Source organism: Procambarus clarkii, chromosome 64, assembly GCF_040958095.1.
Source record: "Procambarus clarkii isolate CNS0578487 chromosome 64, FALCON_Pclarkii_2.0, whole genome shotgun sequence".
Lineage (NCBI taxonomy): Eukaryota > Metazoa > Arthropoda > Malacostraca > Decapoda > Cambaridae > Procambarus > Procambarus clarkii.
Genome location: NC_091213.1, coordinates 2203307 through 2230449, shown reverse-complemented (window position 1 = coordinate 2230449; position 27143 = coordinate 2203307). Strand labels below are relative to the sequence as shown.

The window sequence follows — 27143 nt, the reverse complement described above, 5'->3', positions numbered from 1 at the left end:
GCACATATGGATGGGCGGCCAAAAACCTGTGCGACCCCCAAATCCCTGCGCCCGAAACGAGCCCGAGACGTCACCAACACAGCAGCAAATGCTGCAAACGTCTGAACAGCACGGGCGCAAAGACAGACCGCAGGAAGAAGGAAAACACTGCGGACGACCTGGGAGACCCGAGCCCTGAAAACAGGGAACGAAGGAACCGGATCAACCACAGCGCATCCCCAGGCACGGTACGCCGACAACAGCAAAAAGCACAACCGGACAACACAGGACGCACCCCCCGGCCAAACCAAACAAGTACCAATACCCCAAGAACCCCTCCGGAAAGCAGCCGTCTCGACCGTCGCCAGGACAGAGAAAGGCTGCACACCAATAAAGCTACCACCAGTACCAAAGAGGAGGAAACAAACCGAAGGGGCTACCACAAACTGAGGGGAAGAGAAGAAGGCACCCTGAACAAGGACCAGGATGGCTCAGGCGACTCATGAGCAGGCCGGAGGGGAAACAAAACGCGAGAAAACGTAATAAACGTCATACTGTCTCCAAGACGAAGCTCGCAGGTGGGACACCGTCAACAAAGCCACCTGAACACCATAGAGATGGTGATACCTGCGTCAAAATACCAGACGCGAAGTGCCAAAGAGAAGGCCGAACCAGTCACGGACAGGACCGATTCGGCCTGCTGAAAGAGGCGAAGCCTCAGGAAAAACGCCCCGGGAACGGACACCTATCAAGCAGTGTCTGAAAAGAAGGCCGGGCCGGCCACCATGGAACCATAAGGACTGTTCTCGTGGGAATGGGCTGCAACCGAGCCAGAACCCGAAGCAACAGCTGGACCGGGAGAAGAGGGACAGGTACCCCCCACCTCGACCAGGCCTGCCGAAAGCCTCCATCGTGAAGTCCTCGCAGGTGGGAAGGGCGCCACAAAACGGGCGACGCCTAGACCACGCCGACCCGAAGACGTCCATGGCCAGGAGTCCATAAGCCCAACAGAGCCAACAAAACGAATCGGCGACGACTGGCCAACCCACGAAGAGGAATGAACCGAGACAGCTGTCCACCAGGACGCAGGACACACCCTGGACACGAACCACATGGTTAACCAAACCCCCTGCGGTTCCGGCAAGAACCACCAGAGAACAGTCCAAACAGAGCTGAATGGTAGAGTACCTAGTGACCCAAATCCTCCGAAGCGCAAACCAGACAGCCATGAACACCTGAACCGGGCTGTGAGCCCGACGGACAGACAGACTCCATCAACCTCGGCCGACCTGGTGAGCACTGGTCACAAAGCCCCAGCCGAGAGACGACCCGTCCGTGAACACATCGAGCGAAGGCTCGGGGAGGTGCCAAGGCACGGAACCCCGAAAACCCCAAAGAGGAAGCTGGTGACGCAGCACCAACACCAGATCCCCAGAGGAACCCAAGGAATGCAAGAGGCGGAAGGGGAGTCTCCGTAGGAACCAACCGACGCCGGAGCCAAACCCGACTCCGTGGGCAGACAAGCACGCCGAAGTGCAGACTCCCGCACAACCGCCCAAGCAACCGCTGAGCAACCCGGGACCCCCTCCTGAACAGCCAAAGGCGGGACCACAGCCGCAGTAACACTTCTGGAGGGAAGACAATGAGGGGCCCAAGAGCCTGAAACAAGGCCCAGGTCCGAACCCGGGACGGAAACAGAAGGTAAAACCTCCAGATCACCAGGAAACCAAACCCAGCGATCTGGAAAGAACCATCCCCTGGCGAGCAGACAAGCGGACTGACTGGGAGCCCACTCCAGCCAGTCGTCGAGGTAGGCCAGACACCGAATCTCAGACGCAGACAGGGCACTAAGATCCGGTAAAGATGCAAAGAGTATACAAAGTGCCCTTTACAAAATAGGGAAGGCAATAAAAACAGCAAACCTGAAGCCCCACCACCAAAGCATTATATGACAATCATATGAAGACAGATTATGACATATGACAATCATTATATGACAATATGACAATTATAATCAAAGCATTATATGACAAAGAGTGCTGGGAAGACGGGACACCACGAGAGTAGCTCACATCCTGTAACTACACTTAGGTAAGTACACATAGGTAATTACCAACCGTGCTAGCCCCAGAAAAACCGGAGAGGAACGTGCCAAGAAGTGACCTGGAGGTCCAGGTCCACCATCCATGCACCAGGCCCTAACAGAATCCGAACAGGAGACAACAGTCCTCCGAGGAGGGCAGAGGATCCAGGGCGCAGACTGAAGTAGTCCAGAAGAACTGCAGACTGGAAAAGCTCATGACTGTAAAGAGCAGACGGGAAGCCCAGAAGGATGGGGCGGATCGACCACGCCCCACGCACCCACGAAAAGGAAATGACGAAGCGCAGGGGAAGAAGCCCACCCCGCCAGCTCTGAACCCCCCCCCAAGGGGGAGAAGCCGTCCTCCGACGCCAGCAGAGGCCGGAAGACAACCCAAAGTGCCCACCAACAGCGGGACCAAGCGAGAGGCAACAGAGCAAGCTGCTCCCCCAGCGCCCAGTCAACAGAGAAGGGAACAGAACCCCTTCAGAAAGAAAAAGTACACTACCGAAGTCATGAGGAGACAACGGGAATGAAACCACACTTCGCTGGAAGATGAAGTGAGGGGAGACCTGATCACCACATTCAAGACACCCAAGGGAATCGACAGGGGTGATAAGGACAGGCTATGTAACACAAGGGACACACGCACTAGGGGACACAGGTGGAAACTGAGTACCCAAAAGAGCCACAGATTATTATTTTTTTTTTTTTTTTTTTTTTTGTGTGTGTCAGAATGGGAACGGGAAAGCACTAGGAAGTAATGTGGCGACTCCTCACACAAGTAACGAGGCTGACCCCCATACAATGTCACATGGAGACATGACAGAGCCCAAGAGGCACAGGATCCGATACACCTGTTGATGGACGGTTGAGAGGCAGGACCAAGGAGCCGGAGCTCAACCCCCACAAGCACAACAAGGTGAGGACATATATTGTAAAAGCACAAGCCGCCGACTAGTGGCAGAGAGCACTACACCGGCCAGGCAAAAGGCACAAAACTGCATCAAAAGGCCCACCTCGACAGCAAAACCACAAAGTCCCAGCACAACCACAACATGTGCCAAGACCCAAAAAGCTCAGTCTGCAAGCCAGGAAGACCCCGGAACCCCAAAAGGCAGAACCGGGTCACACGAGGAAACAAAGTCCCCTGAACCCACAAAAGGGGGCCCAAGAGGAAGAAACCTCCAGAACGAAACCAAGGAACCCAAAGGAACCCAGAATCGAACCAGGGGGAGCCCAAACCACCACATTTGCCGGAGGAGAACACCACTAAAAGGCAAAGCACAGACCCCAGCAGAACGCCCTGGGAAAACGGTCCCAACAGACCGAAAACCGAGGGGCAAGGTGTGGGAGCAAGCATAGCAGCCAGGGGCACTGAGCCTAAACCCATAGGCTCAGACCCAAAATCAACACCCAAACGTTCCCAGAGGAACAGGCAACGGCAAGAAAACACCAGAAAAACAAAGAAACGACAACAGGAGAACAAAAACCCTGAAAATTTTTTGAAAACTCACCAGAGACGCTCGCTCGCACACCCAGACGCATGTAAACAAACCGCAACGCCGCCCTGGTGGCCACGCCGTGAAACCGGCAGACGAAAATGGCCGCCAGCAGGGGCTGTGACTGACGCTAAATACACAAAAACACGCCAGCAAATGTGGGAAGCTAGCAGACTGGAAGGGCGAAAAACGCCGCCCAACAGCAGAAAAACCCCTGAAGGGGCAAAACCGCCCCAGAACTGCTAGCAGGCAACCCCCACAGCCCCGGGAACCAACAACAGAGGCCCCGGGGCAGAGCCGTCCTCCAAGCCCTCCGCCCTTAAAGAAAAGCAAGAGCCCATGGGAAAGGCAACAAGAAAGGGCCGCTGGTAAGACCCAGAAGCCTTGGCAGGAGGCACAGGCTCAAACCTCCGTCCCCCACCCGAACGGGGCAGCCCCCGAAAACCGCCCGAGTCTCTGCCGCAACTAAACCCCGCCCCGACCCCGAAACCCGCAGATGGTCCGGAGCCGGGAACATGGAGAGAAAGGGGCGAGCAGCACCTAACCAAACGGGGCGGCCACGGGGCATTCGAGAGGGAAACCAACCTAGCATGTTGCAGCAACCTAACCTAGCTTGCAACATGGATGCCGCCATACTCTGAACAGTAATAACATCAGGAGAGTACTGGAGAACAAGCAGAGAATCACTCGCAAGACTCCGGGTCAAGGTGTCAGTGACCCAACAGGCAGCATGACGGAGGTAAAATTGGCGACTGTCACCCGGAGACAGGGGAACAGCAACCAACGATCCCGTACAAGACGGGTTGGAACCCGGAAGACACATTCAATGGTCCCCGAGCCCAGACAGGGGTTTCCAGGGCCCGTAGGGTAACAACTACGGGAAGCCCGGGCAAGGTGTTGCTAACCGGTTAAGAAACCCAAACATAACAAGAGGGTAGATTATAGCACTGAAAACCCCTGAGACGTGTACAAGCACGGGAGCCTAGCAGAGGGCCGCCAAACACTACCAGTGGAACTATAACCACCTTAGGCAGACCCCCACCAGGCAAGAAAATGAAAAACAAAAGAAAAACCCCGCAAAAGTACACCGTCTCCAGAGGCAACAGAAACCGGCCGCCGCTTAGGTGGCAGGCTGCGCAACACCTTGACGCCCTAACCAGCACAATACCAATCCCTACCCAGGGCCAAACAAGGGCCCCAAGCCCCAGCTGGCCCCAAGGGCGAGGCAAATGCCGAGCAGCAAGAACCTCTACGGGAATGGTTCCCGAACGCCCCAGGGAAGATAACCCTGTTACGCAAGGGCAGTACTCACAGGGCGCTTAGGGAAGGCAGCCACTAAGCACATGCAGCCCCGGCACTGATGAAGTACTCCTGGCCACCGCACACCACAACACACGGCAGTGAACGCCACACAAGGCAAACACCGCCTAGGAAACTGAGGCCAGAGAAGCGTCAATCCCGGTTGACATTAGCGAACGAACTGGAGCTTGGCAGCCGGCGCGGTAGGTCCGGGGCTCCCCCCTCCCCCTCCCGGGGTGGGGAGGGCTGCGCGGACGATCGGCGCGGCAGTAAAGTGTGATGTTTGCTTGTTTGCTTGTTTCCTTGGGATTGTAGGGAGTTTTCTACCTCTCTGTTCGGTTTTTGTTGTAGTTTCTTACCATGTGGGGTTTGTTTTGTTACGCCTACCTTTCTGGGTGCCTAACCCCGGTCGATGGCAGATAAGGAAAACCCCCAACCATATGGGGTTTTCCAGGGCCATTGCTCCCTGAAACCTCTCTGAAGGGGCCAGGTTCTGGCGCTGGTCCCTGGTAGGTCTGAACTCCTTAGCTAATGTCCCGGTCTAACATAACATACATTAGCCCGATAAGCTCCAGGAAGCCGTAGGGGCTCCCCACAGAAAAGGGGACTTACCCGGGAGGCGGCGGCCACAAACTCCTCAACGCGAAGTCGAGACAACTGGCTGCAACCTGCGACCCAAAGCAACACAAGAACGACGAGGAGCAGGGAAGTTCACCAAATAACGGGCGGCCAGGACCCTGTTCGACTTCCAAAATCCACGCGCCCGAATATATGCCTAAGACATATTACCAAACACGGCAGCCAAAGCCGCAAACTTCCTAACGTCGTGGGCGCGAGGATAGACCGCAGGCTGGCTAGACTTAATGACCCTGCGGACAACCTGGGAGACCCGAGCCCTGGAACAGGGAATGAGGGAAACCGGATCAACCCAAAGCGCATCCCCAGCCACCCCGGCTGAAGCGCGCAGGTAACGGCGAAGTGCAGCAACCGGACACAACACATGATGTACCCCCGGCCGAACCAACCAAGTATCAATGACCCACGGACCCCTCCGGAAAGCAGCCGTCTCGTTCTTCGCCAGAAAAGATGGAGAAGGCTGCAAACGGACAAACCTACCCCCAGGACCAAAAGAGCAGAAACCCCTGCGCCGGAGAAGAGCATGAAGCTCCCCTACCCGGCCCCCAGAGGCCAATGCCAACAAAAACAAAGCCTTGGAAAAACAATCAGGAACCGAAGGGGCCACCACAAACCGAGCAGAGGAAAGATAGGAGAGCACCCTGTCCAAGGACCAGGACGGCTCAGGAGGCGCATGAGCAGGCCGGAGGTGAAACATAGCACGGGAAAGCTTACGAAACGGGGCGGATGGACGTCCACCCCAAAAGCTAGCTTGAGCGGCTCCGCCAGCGCCACACGATACGAGGCGACAGTATTAGGCATCAAATGACGGTCCTGAAAAAGCCAAGTAAGAAAGGACAAAACAACCCGATCCGAAAGAAAAGACAACCTACGAAGAGCCAGAAAATGGCGAAAGGAACGCCAGGAAACTTCATACTGTCGCCTCGACGAAGCTCTCAGGTGGGACACCATCAAAGAAGCCACTTGATCACCATAGAAATGGTGATACACCCGCGTCAAAAAGACCAGACGCGAAGAGCAGAGGAGAAGGTCGAACCAGCCCCGTACCGGATCGGGCCGACCTGCTGAAAGAGGCGGAGCCGCGGGAAACGTCCCGGGTTCGGGCACCGAGCCAAAAGCACCGGAAACCAAGGCTGGGCCGGCCACCAAGGGGCCACGAGGACTACTCTTCCCGGGAATGCCTCTAACCGAACCAGAACCCGAAGCAACAGCTGGACCGGAGGAAAGAGGTACAGGTAACCCCACCTCGACCAGTCCTGCCGAAAGGCATCCACCGCAAACGCCTCGCAGTCGGGAAAGGGCGTCACATATATAGGGAGACACCGGGACCACGCCAACGCGAAGAGGTCCACATCTGGGAGACCGTACGTCTGGCAGATCCAACGAAACGAGTCGTCGTCGACCGTCCATTCCATGGACAGGGGAAGGAAGCGAGACAGACCATCCACCAGAACGTTTGACACTCCCCGGACGTGAACTGCACGGAGAGCCAAACCCCGAGAATCCAGCAGACGAACCACTCGAAGGGACCAACCCCAAAGAGCCAAGGACCGAAGAGAACCCCCGCGGTTCAGGCAATGAACCACTGGAGAACAGTCCGAATGGAGGCAAATGGTCGATCCCCGAGCGACCTGAATCCTCCGAAGCGCGAACCAGACAGCCTCGAACTCCCGAACCATGCTGTGAGCCCGATGGAAGGACGGACCCCACCGTCCCTGGCCTGCCTGGTGAACACTGGTCACAAAGCCCCAGCCGAGAGACGACACGTCCGTGAACACATCGAGCGAGGGCTCGGGAAGGTGCCAAGGCACCGAACCCCGAAAAGCCCGAAGAGGAAGTCGGTGACGCAGCAACCGACATAAGACCCCCGGAGGGCGAACCCAACGATCGCGAGAGAGGCGGAAAGGACGTCCCCGAAGGAACCAAAACAGACGCCGAAGCCAAACTCGACCTGGTGGGTAGACTAGCACGGCGAAGTTCAGACTCCCGCACAACTGCTCGAGCAACCGCCGAGTGACCCGGGACCCCCTCAGAAACAGCAAACGGCGGTCCCGCAGCTGCCGCAACGCCGCCGGAGGGAGAGACAAGGAAGCGGTCCGAGAATCCCAGACAAGACCCAGCCAGGTCCGAACCTGGGACGGAACCAGATGGGAATTCCTCCAGTTCACCAGGAACCCGAACCTGGCGAGCTGGGAAAGAACCATATCCCTGGCGAGCAGACAAGCTGACTGACTGGGAGCCCACACCAGCCAGTCGTCGAGGGAGGCCAAAACCCAAATCCCTAGAAGACGCAGACGGGTCACCACAACCCGGGTCAGACGCGTGAAAACGCGAGGTGCCAGATTCAGGCCAAAAGGTAGGCATCGAAAACGATATGAAGCCCCACCACGAAACCTAACCAGTCCCTGAACCCCGGATGAATAGGAACGTGCCAATACGCGTCCTTGAGGTCCAGGGACACCATCCAGGCACCCGGCTCCAACAGAAGCCGGACCTGAGACAAGAGTAGTCATCCGAAAGGAGGGGCAAGGAATCCAGGGGTTCAGACGGGACAAGTCCAGAATGAACCTCAGATCCGCACAGTCCCGTTTCGGCACTGGAAACAGGCGGGAAACCCACCTGAGGGATGTAGTCGTTTCGACCACGCCCAAGCGCACCCACTCCAAGATGACTCGACGAAGCGCAGGAGAAGAGACCTGCCCTGTTAGCCCCGAACCCACCAAAGGAGGACAAGTCGCCCAACGCCACCGCAGGCCGGATGACACGACCGAAAAGGTCCACAAATCGTGGGACCAGGCGTGGGCAAACAGAGTGAGCTTTCCCCCCATCGCCCCGTCAACGGGGCAAACCCCCCAGGTAAACCTGCATAAAAGTAGCAGTCTCCCGCCAATCTAGCGTGCGGGTCCGACAGAACCCATGCCACGCCCCCAACGAAAAGAAAGGGCAGTCTGCTAGCCAGGAAGACCCCGGAACCTCCAAACGCACCCAAAAACGAGAAGAAGAACCGAACTCAAACGAGGACGGATCCATTGGGGAGGCATAACCGGGTCTCGCAAGAGGTATGCAGCAAGAGCTTCCCGTGCCACCTTCGCGGAGAGACGGGAAGTAGCAAACCCCTGTAAAGACGGAGCCGAGGTACCCAAAGGCGCCCGGAACCGAACCCGGGGAGGAGCCAAACCCAAATCATACTCATACAGGGAGGGGGGGTAAGAAAACCCCTCCCCCTGCAACAATAAACCCCGTGGGGAAGGCAAAAGCACCCAAGCGGGGTCACAGGGGGCCCAAGGCCCCCAGGCCGACTCCTCCCCAGCCCCAGGATCCCCTACGTCGGGACCCGGGGCAGAGCCATCCTCCAAACCCTCTACCCCTGAAGAAAAGGTAGAGTCCAAGGGAAAGGCAGACAAGAAGGGGACCTGCTGGTGGGACCCAGAAGCCTCGGCAGGAGGAACCGGCTCAAATGCCTCCGTCCCCGACCCGGATGGGGCAGCCCCGAAGCAGCCCGAGTCTCTCCACCAACTAAATCCTGTGCCAAGGCCGAAAACCGCATACGTTTCGGAGCCGGACACAGGCGGGGAGGTGCAGGAAGAACCACAGGGAAAGGACCAGAGGGCGCGGCAGGAGCCAAAGCCATAGCAACCAACGCCCCCAGGTCAGGGTCCCTAAAGGCAAAACAGGGCAGCCTCGGGGCATCCAGGCGGGAAACCGACCTAGCGCGTTGCAATAACCTAAATCTAACATGCAACGCTGATGCTGCCTGTACTCTAATAGGAACATCCTCAGAGTAAAACCGGAGCACAAGCAGAGAACAGGACTCGCAAGACTCCGGGTCAAAGGTGTCATTGACCCAACAGGCAGCATGACAGAGGCAAAACAGGTGACTGTCACCCTGAGACAAGGGCACACTGCAACCTTCAAACCCGCACAAGGCAGGCTGGAACTCGGGAGACGCATCCATGGGTCCCCGAGCCCCGACAGGGGTTTCCAGGGCCCGTAGGGTAGCAACTACGGGAAGCCCGGGCAAGGTGTTGCTAACCGGTTAAAAACCCAAACAAAACATGGGTAAATGATAATACTGAAAACCCCAGGGACGTGTACAAGCACGGGGGCGTAGCAGAGGGCCACCAAAACAATACCAGGGGAACTATGGGCCCACGAGGCAGCACCTCCACCAGGCAAACAAAAACAAAACAAAAGAAAAACCCCGCAAAAGTACACCGTCCCCAGAGCAACAGGAACCGGTCGCCGCTTAGGTGGCAGGCCGCGCAACACCTTGACGCCCTAACCAGCACAAAACCACTCCCTACCCAAGGCCAAACAAGGGCCCCAAGCCCCAGCTGGCCCCAAGGGCGAGGCAAATGCCGAACAGCAAAAAACCTCTACGGGAGCGGTTCCCGAACGCCCCAGAGAAGATAACCCTGACACGCAAGGGCAGTACTCACAGGGCGCCTAGGGAAGGAAGCCCTAGGCGCATGCAGCCCCGGCACTGATGAAGTACTCCTGGCCACCGCACACCACAACAACAGCAGAGAATGCCACACGAGGCAAACACCGCCAAGGAATTTGAGGCCAGAGAAGCGTCTATCCCGGTTGACACTAGCTTGCAAACTGACGGCAGCCGGCGTGGTGAGGTCCGGGGCCCCCCCTCCCCCTCCTGGGGAGGGGAGGGCTGCGCGGACGACCGGCGCGGCAGTAAATTGATTGTTTGACTGTTTTCCTTGGGATTGTAGGGAGTTTTCTACCTCTCTGTTCGGTTTTTGTTGCAGTTTCTTATCATGTGGGGTTTGTTTTGTTACGCCTACCTTTCTGGGTGCCTAACCCCCGGTCGATGGCAGATAAGGAAAACCCCCAACCATATGGGGTTTTCCAGGGCCATTGCTCCCTGAAACCTCTCTGAAGGGGCCAGGTTCTGGCGCTGGTCCCTGGTAGGTCTGAACTCCATAGCTAATGTCCCGGTCTAACATAACATACATTAGACTGATAAGCTCCAGGGAGCCGTAGGGGCTCCCCACAGAAAAGTGCTTGCGACACAAGATGTTCCTGAGTGGATAGAACATTTTTTCAGTAGACCTACACCCGAGCAAGCACCCAGCTCAGATGAAATACATGAGCTACCTCAAGATGAGGAGAATCCTCTAATCAATACTGATCACTACACAGGATCAACAACTGAAGTTCAACCTTCATTTTCTACCATCTCAGCTAATACAACTTCACGTAATAATTTGCTTACAGAGTCTGATCAATTTTCAGACAGCTCTTCTCAATATTCCCTGGATTCTATAAATTCAATGCATGAGGCTACTGAATTAGCTAGCTCCTCACAAGAACCCAGAGAAACAAGTGAAACTGCAGATGAAACTATTAGTGAAGCTGTAATAATCAGTGAATCTGAACCAGAAAAATGATATAGCTAAAGCTGCAGCAGCAGCCGAAGCTGTAATTAAAGCTGAGGCTAAGCAAGAAGCCTTGAGCAACACAAGTAATGGTCACAATTACTCACACCAGCCTTCTAAAGTAAGTGCTAACAATGAGAAGACTGTTATAAACCTTGTACACCAATTACTAGATTTATCTCCACCAGAACAATCAGTTGACTCTTTACAAGCCTTTAGTTTTCAGCTTGAGTCACTGTTAAATTCCTTCAGTAAAGAGGTGGATCACCCAACTGCTGAGTGGGTGACTAAAATTATCATCCAAAGAAAATTGTCTGGTGACACACTCAATAAATTATATGTATACCAGAATGGTAATGCCCTGTCAATGCAGGATATATTTACAGGTTTGCGCAATATAAGCAATCATTCAGCAAACCAGGCACTTAATGCCTCTTCTGAATGCACCGAAACTGTACCCACATCAGTTTCCTTACCTGTAACTCCTAAAGTGACGCTGTCACCAGGTAATAAGGGTACTAATAATCAATGTAATAACAATAAGTCAAACACTGATTCATCAATAAGGCCCAAGAGCCCCACAGGTGCTCCTAAGAGACCTAATAGTCCAAAGAGCACTCCCAAGAGCTCCACAGGTGCTCCTAAGAGACCTAATAGTCCAAAGAGCACTCCCAAGAGCTCCACAGGTGCTCCTAAGAGACCTAATAGTCCAAAGAGCACTCCCAAGAGCCCAGTAATGGCTCCCCAGAGTACACCAAGTACTCACAAGAGAATAAATAACAAGCAAATGCAAGCAGCAAAACCATCCCAACCTACAGTTACTGTTTTACCTAAACCGGTAACCCCTAAACGAGCTGTAGGATGGGAAATATGCTTGTTTTGCAATCAAAAACATTCTCTGTACAAATGTACTAATTACCCTAATAGAGACACAAGAGTCAGACGACTCAAACAGTTACACAAATGTACTAGGTGTCTCAAATCACATAATGTTAATAGCTGTGACACCCCACTGAACACCTGCAATAGGTGTAGAAGGGGCAAGCATCATGCTGCACTGTGCAAATTAGTTAGGACTAATTATGTCAATCCTAGAATAGGAGGTAGAGAATCTACACCAGTACAGTGCTGCAAGGTGCGAGATGTGTACAGCGTAATTTCACAAGCATCTCAAGTGGATGCTGCTTTGCCCACTGCCCAACTTCAAGTAAAGAACAAAGGAGCCAAGATCAGCACTCGTGGACTATTTGATCAAGGTTCCCAGAGAACTTTCATTACTCAGAAAGCGGCAGAGGCACTCAATTTACAACCAATCAGACAGGTAAAATTAAACTTGCCAGGGTTCATGATAAATCGAGGAACCCATAAATACTCAGTAGTTCAACCGCTTGTACGACTAGGTAGTCATACCAAGGCTGTCCAAGCCATTGTTGTAGATCAAATACCTTTTGACTTAAATATTAAGGGTCTGGGGTACACAGCCCACTTCCTGCAGGAACGTGAAATTAATTTGGCTGACAACAAGTTAACGTCTGACTGCCTTAACAATGTAGATGTACTAGTAGGAGCAGACTACTATTACCAGTTCATAACTGGACATGTTAAACGATTGGGCATGAATATGCTCCAGTCTGCAGGTGGCTACTTACTTACTGGTAAAGTTCTGAATGTGAACAAGCCTAAGCCTGCCAACAATAATAAATTAGTCAGCAGTAAATCAATTCTCCAGCAGCAAGCTAAAATGAGAAACACAGCTGAGTAATAAACTCAGATTGAATGTAGTGCAATTAGTATTCGCCGAGATGTTTCATAGCTCTCAGTGGAAAACCAGTGGTCCGTACTCAAACAAGTACAAGTCACAGCGACCAAGCCATTGAATCCACTGCAGACCTAGAATTATTCGACAAATAATAATTGAACACACTCAGTCTCCCTAGGTAATTGATCATATTAGGCTAGAGAATCTAGCACTCCCTAGGTAATTAATAATATTAGGCTAGAGAATCTAGCAATCAATGCATCTAGCATTTCCTGAATTTAGCAATACTATGAAGTCATCAAGCAACTTCTATAATTTTAAATTCACTGGGACCAAGGTTCAAAATACTTGCACTTAAGGTTTGCCAAGAAAACCTTATTAATACAATGTTTTCTGCACTAAGAGTTAGTGAAAATACTTGCATCAATTTTTGTTTGAGTTGTTTTTTCTCGTTTCTGCTAAATTAATGTAGGAGCGCAGCACGAATAAACTTGCAAACTTACCAATACGTAAGTGAGTCTACAGAGAACTAATAACCCGTGAAACGTTTAGGTTGGGAAAATGTTACAAATTATCTTGAATAGGATTAATCGTAGCAGTAATTTAATTTCCAGCAATCTTAGGTTTCTCTTTGTTTAATGCATTATCATTAAACATCAGCATTATTAATTAACATGCTTAATGAGCTCAATATAGCTCCCCATGTTAACGAGCTCAATATAGTTCACCCTGTTAACTCTGCTAACGAGCTCAATATAGCTCACCATGTTAACGAGCTCAATATAGCTCGCCCTGTTAACTGTTAACGAGCTCAATATAGCTCCCTCTGTTAACTGTTAATGAGCTCAATATGGCTCAACCTGTTTACGAGCTCAATACAGCTCCCAATGTTAATTTGAGTACATTTTTGCTCACAATTAGCTTAGTCCCTTACTTAGGTAGGTTAGAAATTTAAACCATTTATTTAGGTAGGTTTAGGGACTTTAGTTAGTGTCAACCGAGTACTAGCCTAGTTTGTACTCACAATGAATTACAGTTGACTATACTTATAGAGACTGATTTAATAAACTCAATTTTCATTTAAAAGTTGAGGATGTATTAATGAGTTTACAGTGTCAAGCCTATGAGCTGCAATTCAATTAGCTCATAAGTCAGAATGACTAGGCTGCTAATCTCCCTGTCGACTCAGAATCTTCCTTGATTTTGATGAACAAACCTTTTCAGTTCTCTAAATTCCCACTATTTTAGCTAGTTAGCAAATTAGTTGTACCATCAGTCAGAATGACTACTGCACAGCAGTGCACATTAAATTAAATTTCTTCATTTGATTTTGGGGTGATCATGATGCTGCGTGATGTTCTTGTCTAGTAACTCAATAGTTACAAGTCACAGCGACCCTACACAGTGACCTTCCTGTAGTGTCATAGTCTCCTTGATCTTGAATGACCCAATAATACTTTACTGTATAATAATGTAGAATACAACTTATACAATAATGTTATCAGTTCTTAGGAACTTTTTCTGAGTTTGCCTATAATTCAGCTACTATGTAATACATCATTACATGTCACTGTGACCCTAGTTGTTGAGTTTATTGTAAGCTTTAGAGGGTTCCTGATTGCAGATAACTTAATCATTTAATATTTCAATATTTAATACATGTTTCCACTAGAGCAGTTGCTCAACAATGCAAACGGAAACTACAAGCCTATTATAGCTCTAACTAAGAGCAAATAATTTCCCATCCAATTTAAGTAATCATGATGATACTGTGTTGTGATGTCAAGTAACAAATCGTTACAAGTCACAATGACCCAGAACATTCACCTCACAGTGGATTCTCAGTTACTTTAAATTGTATGATTTAATATTTAATTTGTTGTATAGGCTATTAATAATAACATTATTTCGTCGAGAGTATCTGAGAGTTTACAAGACTTTAAGACTTAGTAACATAAACATTACATGTCATAGCGACACCAGTCCCAGAGTTTATTGTAGGCTTTATTAGTCATTAACTTTAGATGATTCCTAATAACATGTTCCATTCAACATGAATTTCTTTGCAAGACTTAAGTTTCTTGTATGTCCTTGACAATTACGGGACATCCGTTATGTGTGTACTAACATACTAACATATTAACATTAATACTAACTTCGGGATAGGTATGTCAGTACTCAACATTGCACTGCGACCCGAGAAATCTCCCCCCGGAGTTATGTTGGAAATTTCCAACACTAATACAATACTATTGTATTATAATAAATCAGTATTATTAGATACTAACTACAGTAGTCACTAAAACTTACTAACGGTAATGTTCACATGAACTAACCATTATATCTGCATATGGATGCTGGAATTCTTACGAAACCAAGCACCAGTATTGCGTCAGATTGTATCTAGTTAAACACATTTATAGCCAGTGTATTAGAGAATTGAATATGATTCACTAAAATCATCAGTATTCCGTGTGATAATTATTTATGGATAACATAACTCTCAAATAATTCTAAATCGAGAGTTTTTAGTTACAATTGTTATCAAGTAATAATTTTACCGTCAAGCGTGAATGCCATGGAGTAAACTAAAATCTTCTCCATTTCTCGTTTACCACCATAAGACGAGAAAGCAATAATATTTAAATCCCTAGAATTACAACTCAGTCTTTATTAAAGTCTTTCAGCCACAATTGCGCGAAATAGTATTATTCGTGATAAATAATTTCTGTGGTGAATGCGGGGACGTGGGGAGGAAGGAGAGACGCCATTGTGTGTGTGGGTGGTGGACTCGTGTTGAGGAATTGAGCAACAAAAGTCATGGCGTCAGAGTCTGAGACACATGACGTTGGGATTATCAGCAAGAATTACACTGGTACTCAACCCAGAACGAATAATTATTCTTCTACGTGATCTGCAGTGCTCGGTCAACTAATAACGCGTCGATATTCAAGCCAAGCTCTCAACCACATGTACGACATTGTGGAAGTTTGAGACTGAGAGGCGATACAGGCAGGCTTCAGCATAATTTGCACCTTTCGATAAGTATATAGTTCTTTTTTGATGCATCATTAGAGATTGTATATGTCGTGGGCAGCCTGTCGTTATATCGAACGACTACAAAAAATCCAACGTTAGTACCGCACTAATCTTTATTTTATATTTCATGAATATTGAGATTTAAGTAGCCTAGTTCAATGCTACGTAATATCCCTTAAATTACAGCTCGTATGTGAGGAGTCAACGAGCTGTTACCTACATTCGTGTCATTCACCTCTAAGGGCTTCTACGTGGAGATTCTGAGATCACGAGGACAAGGCGTGAATGATGTCATAGAAATCGTCTTAAAGCTAAGACTTTTTGTACACATTGAATTACTCCAATTTTTCTATTTGTTCATGATACTATCAAATTGAATACTCGTCATGTACACTGGAGATAAAATGTGTTTATTTAGATGATTGTTTTCTAATGCTAATAATCTTTATAATTTTTATTGGTAATCGCCTATTGATTCTTTAATATTTTGGTCACAATATTCTTTATCAAACAATGAACTGGTGCACGAACCACACTAGTTCCTAGACGTATATGAAGTTCTAGCAATACCCCCCCCAATGTAGGTGTTTGAGGCTCTGACTTTAGTTAATTAACCATACAGCCCATTATTTATTTAAGTGATTATGCTTTCTAATATTTATCCATAGACACTGGTTCTTCCTTGTGTTTCTAATGATCACTTTTCATTAGTTTCCCTCTTTTCTTAAAAGTGGGTGGTCCTTCGTAATTGATTTCATTAATTTAATAATTAAATAAATTGAGTCAAGCCCCAGATATCCCACACTAAGTGGACCTTATTGAATCGCACCTAAGCATCTTCTTAGGGCGCACTTAGGAACCTTCGTAGCAAACCCACTTACGAAGAAATACATAGAGCTTCCTGAATCTAGGTCCAGGAACACAGCACCCAGGTGGAGCAGAGTACAGTACCTGTACAGTGGCACCTCGACATACGATTGCCCCTACTTACGATAATTTCGAGTTACGATGTAAATTTCATCGAAAAATGTGACTCGACATTCGATGGTGTCGTCAACTTCCAATATTTGTTGGTACACGTTCGTGTCGACCGAGCGCGTGGTTCCCAGTCACGCGGCCGATCTGCCTCAGTTTACTACAGCTGCCCGCTTAGTGACGATCGCGCCTATAAGAAATTCCACTTTTGTGGTGATTTTTTGCATTTTGAACATAAAAGTAATTATTATACATCTCGCCATGAGTCCCAGGAAAGTCAGTGGTAAGACTTGACATATGAAAAACCCATGTAAGGATGACCATAGAGCAGAAACAAGAGTACAGAATGTCTCTTCCTCAACAATTAAGAAAATGTGTGCAGCATGGAAAGAATTGCAAACCTTTGCTGAAACAACTCACCCAAATCAAGCTGCAGTAGGTCGTTGCCTTAACCTATTCAATGACACTATGATGCATCTTTACAGACAAATGTTAAAACGAAGGCAAAACAAATGTCTCTTGACAAATTTGTAGTGAGACAAACAAGCACTGAACCACAACCAGGTCCTAGTGGTATTCAGGCAAAAAGTAGGAGAGAGAGTACCACCAGAGAAAACATCACTGCCTGATGTGATAATGGAAGGGGACTCCCCTTTCAAACAGTAACAACTCTCCTCCTCCCCCCTCATCACCATCTTCCATACGCCATCAAGAGCCCTCCATAAAGGTAAGAGAAACTTTGGTACTGTATTGTAGTTAGAAAAAAACATTGTATTTAGTATAAAATGTATTTGTATGTTAATATTTTGGAGGGTGGGGAACGGATTAATTCAATTCCCTATACAGTATTTCTTATGGGAAAAATCGCTTCGACTTACGATATTTTGACATACGGTCCGTCTCTGGAAACGGATTAGCATCGTAAGTCGAGGCCCCATTGTATTCGGACACAAATGACACGACCTTTAACACCATATTGACACCAAGAGTGAAATAAGTCCAGCATTTAATGTTAAGAAACACCTCTGGTAGAGTTCGGATGGTTCCTTAACCCTCAAACCGCTAGGGGTCCAAATGGCTTTAACACACATGGGCGCAACAACAAAATCCAAAAAATTCTTATGTCTTATAAAAGTGTTCATTTTTGTTCCCTGATTACAGAAATAATAACAAAAAAATCGTAGGTGGCATATTTTAGACGCAATAGAGTAGGGAAGTCTGGCAAAAAACCAGCATTGAATGTAATGAAATGCCATTTTCTGGGCGAGCCCCGGAGGCTCCCTGGAGCTTATCGGGCTAATGTATGTTATATTAGACCGGGACATTAGCTAAGGAGTTCAGACCTACCAGGGACCAGCGCCAGAACCTGGCCCCTTCAGAGAGGTTTCAGGGAGCAATGGCCCTGGGAAAACCCCCTTGTGGTTGGAATTTTCCTTATCTGCCATCGACCAGGGTTAGGCACCCAGAAAGGTAGGCATAACAAAACAAACCCCACATAGTAAAAACTAAAACAAAAACCAAACAGAGAGGTAGAAACTCCCTACAATCCCAAGGAAACAAGCAAACATCACACTTTACTGCCGCGCCAATCGTCCGCGCAGCCCTTTCCGCCCCGAGAGGGGGAGGGGGGGGGGGAGCCCCGGACCACACCGCACCGGCTGCCTAGCATCAGTTCGGAAGCTAAGCTTCAACCAACATGAAAAAACTGCCGACCAGTGGGCGTGAGGGTTGCCAGAGCGCCTCTGGGGCTCACCCAGAAAATGGCATTTCATTACATTCAATGCCGGTTTTCTGTGGTGAGCCCCTACGGCTCCTTGGAGCTTCATACCCAAAGACAAGGAAAAGAAATGGCCGACCCGGGAGGCGGCCGCCACAAACTCCGCAACACGAAGCCGAGACAACAGGCTGCAACCTGCAACCCAAGGCAACAAGAACGCACAGGAGCAGACGCGCGCATAAAGGACGGGCGGCCAGGAACCTGTGCGACCCTCAAATCCTCGTGCCCGAAATGAGCCCTAGACGTCACCAACACAGCAGCGAAAGCTGCAAACGTCTGACAGGGGTACATATACATGGAACAGATACATGGAAAATGGGGGACAGATACATGGAAAATGAAAAAAAATGTGTGAAACATTAAATGAAAAGTTCCAAAGTGTGTTTGTACAAAATGAGATCTTCAGAGAACCAGACACAATAAGAATTCCACAGAACAACATAAGAGCGTATAGAGGTGTTTAGAGATGAAGTGCAAAATATGCTAAAGGAGCTAAGTAAGAATAAAGCAGTTGGTTCAGATTGACAGATGAACCCATGAACAGAACCATGGGTTCTGAGAGAATGTGCATCTGAGCTCAGCATTCCACTTCACCTGATCTTTCAGGCATCCCTGTGTACAGGAGTCGTAGCAGATGTGTGGAAACAGGCTAACATAGTTTCAATCTACAAAAGTGGCAGCAGGGAAGACCCCCTCAATTATAGACCTGTATCACTGACTAGTGTAATAGTGAAAGTATTGGAAAAACTAATCAAAACTAAATGGGTAGAACACCTGGAGAGAAATGATATTATATCAGACAGACAGTATGGTTTTCGATCTGGTGGATCCTGTGTATCGAATTTACTCAGTTTCTATGATCGAGCCACAGAGATTTTACAGGAAAGAGATGGTTGGGTTGACTGCATCTATCTGGACCTAAAAAAGGCTTTCAACAGAGTTCCACATAATAGGTTGTTCTTGAAACTGGAAAATATTGGAGGGGTGACAGGTAAGCTTCTAACATGGATGAAAGATTTTCTGACTGATAGAAAAATGAGGGCAGTAATCAGAGGCAATGTATCGGACTGGAGAAATGTCACAAGTGGAGTACCACAGGGTTCAATTCTTGCACCAGTAATGTTCATTGTCTACATAAATGATCTACCTGTGGGAATACAGAATTATATGAACATGTTTGCTGATGATGCTAAGATAATAGGAGGGATAAGAAACTTAGATGATTGTTGACCAGACCACACACTAGAAATTGAAGGGACGACGACTTTTACCAATACCTTTCGTCCTCTTGACATTAAACTCGCCTTTCGACAAACTAACACACTTCGTAGCAATCTAGTTCACACTGCTCCTCCTGCTTCTAATGCTGCTGGTGTCTACTCTATTTCCTGTTCATCTTGTCCTCTCCAATACTTTGGCGAAACTGGCCGTACACTGAATGACAGACTTAAAGAACACAAGAGAAGTGTTAAGTCTGCAGACACTAACAATGCTCTCTTCTGCCATGTGAGGGATTCTAATCATCCCATTGATTGGTCTTCCTCCAAAATAATCTTTCCTGCCTCTACTCTACACAGACGCCGTCTTGTTGAATCGGCTCTTATACACAATGTACCCAACATGAACTTGAGTCCTGGCTTTGTTGCTGTGGACTCTTCCCTTTCACAGTATATACTCAAATGCTATAATCTTTCTAACAAACGTGACTTAACATAAGCTTTCCCCCTTCCATTTCTTTCTTTCTCTTTCCCTTTCTTTCTCTCTTCTCCCTTTTTCTGTTCATTGTCTTCTACGCTCCCTTGCTATCCTCTTCTTTTTCCTATTACTATCTCCTTCGGTGGTTATAATAGGAGCTGCCTCGTATGGGCCACTAGGCCTGCTGCAGTTCTCATTACTACTATCCCCTACACCTGACTTTCCTCCTCAGCTCTCTCTTGCCTATTTAATGCCTGTCCCTACCTGTCCTCATCACAATCGACTTGAGAATGGTCCAGGACGGACCGAAACGTCGTCGTCCCTTCAATTTCTAGTGTGTGGTCTGGTCAACATACTTCAGCCACGTTATTGTGACTCATCGCCTGCAAACTTAGATGATTGTCATGCCCTTCAAGAAGACCTGGACAAAATAAGTATATGGAGCACCACTTAGCAAATGGAATTTAATGTGAATAAATGCCATGTTATGGAATGTGGAATAGATAAACATAAGACCTCACACAACCTATAAATTATGTGAGAAATCCTTAAAGAATTCTGATAAAGAAAGAGATCTAGGGGTGATTCTAGATAGAAAACTATCACCTGAGGACCACATAAAGAGCATTGTGCGAGGAGCCCATGCCATGCTTTCTAACTTCAGAATTGCTTTTAAATACATGGATGGCGATATACTAAAGAAATTGTTCACGACTTTTGTTAGGCCAAAGCTCGAATATGCAGTGGTTGTGTGGTGCCTATATCTCAAGAAGCACATCAACAAACTGGAAAAGGTGCAAAGACATGCTACTAAGTGGCTCCCAGAACTGAAGGGCAAGAGCTACGAGGAGAGGTTAGAGGCATTAAATATGCCAAAACTAGAAGACAGAAGAAAAAGAGGTGATATGATCACTACATACAAAATAGTAACAGGAATTGATAAAATCGACAGGGAAGATTTCCTGAGACCTGGAACTTCAAGAACAAGAGGTTATAGATTTAAACTAATTAAACAAAGATGCCAAAGGAATATAAGAAAATTCACTTTCGCAAACAGAGTGGTAGACGGTTGGAACAAGTTAAGTGAGAAGGTGGTGGAGGCCAAAACCGTCAGTAGTTTCAAAGTGTTATATGACAAAGAGTGCTGGGTAGATGGGACACCACGAGCGTAGCTCTTATTCTGTAACTACACTTAGGTAATTAAACTTAGGTAATTACACACACAGTGTACACATGCACATGTACATGCATACACCCATACATACACGTGAAAAGAAAATTACAAGCCACTGACCAGTGGGCAGAGAGCACCACGCCAGCCAGGCGAAGAAGGCACAAAACTGCATCAAAAGGCCCACCTCGACAACAAAACCCCAAAGTCCCAGCACGACCACAACATGTGTCAAGACCCAAAAAGATCAGTCTGCAAGCCAGGAAGACCCCGGAACCCCCAGAAGGCAAAACCGGGTCACACACGAGGAAACAAAGCCCCTTGAACCAACAAAGGGGGGCCCAAGAGGAAGAAACCTCCGGAATGAAACCAAAGAACCCAAAGGAACCCGGAATTGAACCAGGGGGAGCCCAAACCACCACATTTGCTGGTGGAGATATACCTTCTTCTTGATTATCTTGAGATGATTTTTGGGCTTTTTAGTGTCCCCGCGGCCCGGTCCTCAACCAGGCCTCCACCGCCAGGAAGCAGCCCGTGACAACTGACTAACACCCAGGTACCTATTTTACTGCTAGGTAACAGGGGCATAGGGTGAAAGAAACTCTGCCCATTGTTTCTCGCCGGTGCCTGGGATCAAACCCAGGACCACAGGATCACAAGTCCAGCGTGCTGTCCGCTCGGCCGACCACCACAGAAACGCAAAGCATAGTCCCCAGGGAAACGGTCAAAACAGACCGAAAACAGAGGGACAAGGTGTGGGAGCAAGCATAACAGACAGGGACACTGAGCCCAAACTCTAGGGCCCAGACCTAAAACAGACAAAACGGAAAACCCGGTGTAAAATCAACACTCAAACATTCCCAGAGGAACAGAAAACGGGCAGAAAACACCAGAAAAGCAAAGAAACGACAACAGGAGAATAAAACCCCTGAAAAAGGTGAAAAAACTCACCCAAGACGCTCGCTCGCACACCCAGGCGTATGTAAACAAATCGCAACGCCGCGCTGGTGGCCATGCCGGGAAACCGGCAGAAGAAAATGACCACCAGAACAGGGGGCTGTGACCGACGCAAAAGATACAAAAACACGCCAGCAAAAGTGGTAAGCAAGCAGACTGGATAGGCGAAAAACTCCACCCAGAAGCAGAAAACACCAGCAGGGTCAAACAGCCCCAAACTGCTAGCAGGCATCCCCCACAGCCCCGGGAACCCGCAACAGAGGCCCCAGGGCACAGCTGTCCTCCAAGCCCTCCGCCCTTAATGAAAAGGAAGAGTCCATGGGAAAGGCAGCAAGAAAGGGGCGCTGGTAAGACCCAGAAGCCTTGGCAGGAGGAACAGGCTCGAAACCTCTGTCCCCAACCCAAACGGTGCAGCCCCTGAAACCGCCCGAGTTTCAGCCCCAACTAAACCCCTCCCCGACCCTGAAACCCGCAAACGGTCCGGAGCCGGGAAAAGGGAGGGAAAGGAGCGAACAGCACCTAACCAAAACGGGGCGGTCCCGGGACATCCAAGTGGGAAACCAACCTAGCGTGTTGCAGCAACCTAACCTAGCTTGCAACACAAATGCCGCCTGTACTCTGAACAGTAATAACAGCAGGAGAGTACTTGAGAACAAGCAGAGAATATCTCTCGCAAGACTCCGGGTCAAGGTGAAAAGGTGTCAGTGACCCAACAGGCAACATGACGGAGGTAAAAGTGGCGACTATCACCCAGAGACAAGGGCACAGCAACCAACCATCCCGTACAAGGCGGGTTGGAACCCGGAAGACACATTCAATGGTCCACCGAGCCCCGACAGGGGGTTTCCAGGGCCCATAGGGGTAACAACTACGGGAAGCCCAGGCAAGGTGTTGCTAACCGGTTATATAACCGGGAGCCGGTCGGCTGAGCGGACAGCACACTGGGCTTGTGATCCTGTGGTCCCGGGTTCAATCCCGGGCGCCAGCGAGAAACAATGGGCAGAGTTTCATTTACCCTATGCCCCTGTTACCTAGCAGTAAAATAAGTACCTGGGTGTTAGTCAGATGTCACGGGTTGCTTCCTGGGGGTGGAGGGCTGGCCACAGGGACACTAAAGCCCCGAAATCATCTCAAGATAACCTCAAGATAACAAGATATCACCCAAAAATAACAAGGGGGCAGAGGACAACACTGTAAACCTCTGCGACATGTACAATCACGGGGGGCCTAGCAGAGGGCCACCAAACACTACCAGTGGAACTATAGCCACACTAGATAGACCCCCACCAGGCAAATGAAAATAAAAACAAAAGAAAAACCCTGCAAAAGTACACCTTCTCCAGAGGCAACAGGAATCTGTCACCACTTATGTGGCGGGTCGCGCAACACCTTGACCCCCTAACCAGCACAATACCAATCCCTACCCAGGGCCAAACAAAGGCCCCAAGCCCCAGCTGGACCCAACGGCGAGGCAAATGCCAAGCAGCAAGAACCTCTACGGGAATGGTTCCCGAACGCTCCTGGAAAGATAACCCTGTCACACAGTGGCAGTACTCACAGGGCACTAAGGGTAGGAAGCCCCTAGCGCATGCAGCCCTGGTACTGATGAACACCTGGCCACCGCACAACACAACACACGGCAGTGAATGGCACACAAGGCAAACACCGCCAAGGAAACTGAGGCCAGAGAAGCGTCTATCCCGGTTGACATTAGCTTACGAACTGATGCTAGGCAGCCGGCGCGGTGAGGTCTGGGGCTAACCCCTACCCCTCTCGGGGCAGGAAGGGCTGCGCAGACGATCGGTGCGGCAGTAAAGTGTGATGTTTGCTTGTTTCCTTGGGATTGTAGGGAGTTTCTATCTCTCTGTTCGGTTTTTTGTTTTAGTTTTTTTACCATGTGGGGTTTGTTTTGTTATGCCTACCTTTCTGGGTGCCTAACCCCGGTCAATGGCAGATAAGGAAAACCCCAACCACAAGGGGGTTTTCCAGGGCCATTGCTCCCTGAAACCTCTCTGAAGGGGCCAGATTCTGGCGCTGGTTCCTGGTAGGTCTGAACTCCTTAGCTAATGTCCCGGTCTAATATAACATACATTAGCCCGATAAGCTCCAGGGAGCCGTAGGGGTTCCCCACAGAAAAGCTAAGTAGATTTGTTATACAGGATCTTCATGTTCGAAAACCATACTATGTCCATTATTTGGCTTCAATTCATTTGGCTTTTGGGTATTTTTTAGTGTTTTGACTACCACTCTTGTTAATGAAATGGGTCTATAATTTAGAGGTTCCTCTCAACTACCATTTTTATAGATTGGTACTGTACTATGTTTGCCATTTTCCATATATCTCTTAAGATTCCTGTGCACAAGGATACCTGGCACAAGGTGCACATAGTGTTTATGTGTAGGTGCATATAGGGTGTGAGTGTGCGTGCGTGTAAGTGGATGTGGGAGTGTAGGGAGGCATGTGGATGTTGTTGAAAAGAGAATAAGAGATTCACAACATTTTACCTGACCATTCTTATACTGGCTACTGGTGGGATGGTTGGAACCCATATGAAAAAAAGCTGGGAGGAGAGAATGGCTTGGGTAGGGAGGAAGAGGATTGAGTGATGGGGAGGGAGGGAAAAGGTAAGGTGGGAGTGCATGGATTATGCAATAGGTAGGAAGAGTAGCAGTCCAAAGGCTTCCCATCTTCCTACCTGCCATCCACCCCTGCATCTAAACTCATCCACCTGCCTGCCCGTTCACCTACATGTCTGCCCACTCTCATGTCAGCTATCTAGCCCATCTTTCTGCTATTGAGCAAACTATCCAGCCCGCCCAGCACCCACCTGCCTGCCAGCCCACCAACCCAACCCGCCATTCTGCCTGCTAGCCCACCAACCCAACCCGCCATTCTGCCTGCTAGCCCACCAACCCAACCCGCCCTTCTGCCTGCCAGCCCACCAACCCAACCCGCCATTCTGCCTGCCAGCCCACCAACCCAACCCGCCATTCTGCCTGCCAGCCCACCAACCCAACCCACCATTCTGCCTGCTAGCCCACCAACCCAATCCGCCATTCTGCCTGCTTGCCTGCCTGCTAGTTATCTATCCATTCATCAAGCCCACCTGTCTGCCCACCATTTGCCCTACCCACCTAACCTGCCAGTCAGCTAACCAATCAACTAACCAGCAAGCCAACCAACCATCCTGCCCACCCACCATCCATTCTGTTGCCCTCCTGAATATGACTAAAAAGTTGCCAACATTTTAATATCAGCAGATTTTGCAGAACCCCAGATTTAACGACTTGGGTATCACCTAATACAGGTCATTAAATCAAATGGATACTAGTTTCAAAGGGCATTTTAAGACAGTACCGGGAAGACGGATACCACGAGCATAGCTCCCATCCTGTAACTACACTTAGACAATTACAATAACATGGCTAAAATAATTCAGCACTAACCTACACCCACACACAAAATGATGTGATTCAAGTTACCTGTATGTCAAATAAACACAAAAACCTTCTCACCACGAAGATGCAGCAGCAGTAGATAATGAAATTCTTTATAATATATTAAGAGATAAGGCTTGAAGCATTAATAATTTATTACTTTTAAACCACCTATATTATCTGTAATTAAGTTTCCCTGCTCACCAAGCAGTAATTGGAGTAATGTATATAAATTGTTATTGTAAATTGTATATAAATTCTGTGATATAATACCTCCTTTACTTCTGTGTGTTGGACCTCATTCAGAGTGAGGTTAGTCATGCCAGACGCCAGCCCCATCTCTTTAAGCACCATGTCAACAGCCTCTTTGATGAAGCTTAGGCTCGTTATGTCTCCACCATGTTGCTGAAATATAACGTAATGATCAGGTTAGCATCTGTGTGTAGCTATAATAACTTGTATTATCACTATACTCTTGATATTATTATTATTATTATTGTTATTATAGGATTTTGACCTATGCCTTCAATGAATATAATAGGCTGACTGCCTTTTGACTGTGCACAATGTGATCGAGTGAGTAGCGGTTGAGGGTATAGTGAACTCAATTGTGTGTCAACGTTACATTACAAAAACGTATAAACTGTATATCTATACCTGAAAAAATTCCAAGTCCTTAGTGATAGGATATGTTGAACAATAGTCGGTGATGAATGTTTTGTCTCCAACACACGTGGACATCACCTGCATAAATTTCTCAACACACTCCCCGACAAGCACTGGTGGAGGGCTGAAATTTAGGTGAACTATAATCACAGTAACAGATGAAGCAGAAACACATCACTATCAATAAGGAAATTAAAATAGCTAACTAAAAAATTTCTTGTTATTCCTTATAGATAATACTCATAATACTGAGACTATAGCATCATATCTAAGTATGTGGAGACTCAACTGCCCACCACTACATATACCTGTACAGTATGGTGCAATTATCCTCAACTCTCTCTTCTTGGAGCAGAAAATAATGACCACCACTGCTTCCTTTTAGGCTCCTCTGGTGAGGATAGTTCACACTGGTCTCAACTGTGGTGTTTCAGAGCTTCTTGAAGCTCTGAAACTTGATATTCAAGATCCTTTGATAATATCAAGTTCCCTGAAAGAGGGAACTTGATATTCAACATTCAAGAGGGCACCAAAGGGTACTTAACCAACCAGACAGTGATTCATATGTCAGACTGCATGCAGCAGTGTCTAACAGTCTGGTTCACCAAATCATCAACCAAGAAACCCAACCAGAGACGGGGCCACAGAGAGATTAATCTTCAGAATCAATTTGACCTAACCTCAAAATAAATCTTGATTACTTTACTGTTCTATCATTTGCAATAATAAAATATTGTATATATATACTCCACTGTATATTCCTAAATACCAAAAATT

The 27143-nt window shown here is 48.3% G+C and overlaps 1 protein-coding gene across 1 annotated transcript in view; it reads right to left on the bottom strand.

Annotated features, from left to right (window-relative positions):
• The window catches only part of LOC123768904 (activating signal cointegrator 1 complex subunit 2), a 120076-nt gene that overhangs the window by 63236 nt on the left and 29697 nt on the right, over positions 1 to 27143 (bottom strand). The window contains 2 exon segments of the mRNA XM_045759692.2: positions 25974 to 26105; positions 26358 to 26490. Of these exon segments, the coding sequence (XP_045615648.2) occupies positions 25974 to 26105; positions 26358 to 26490 (265 nt within the window).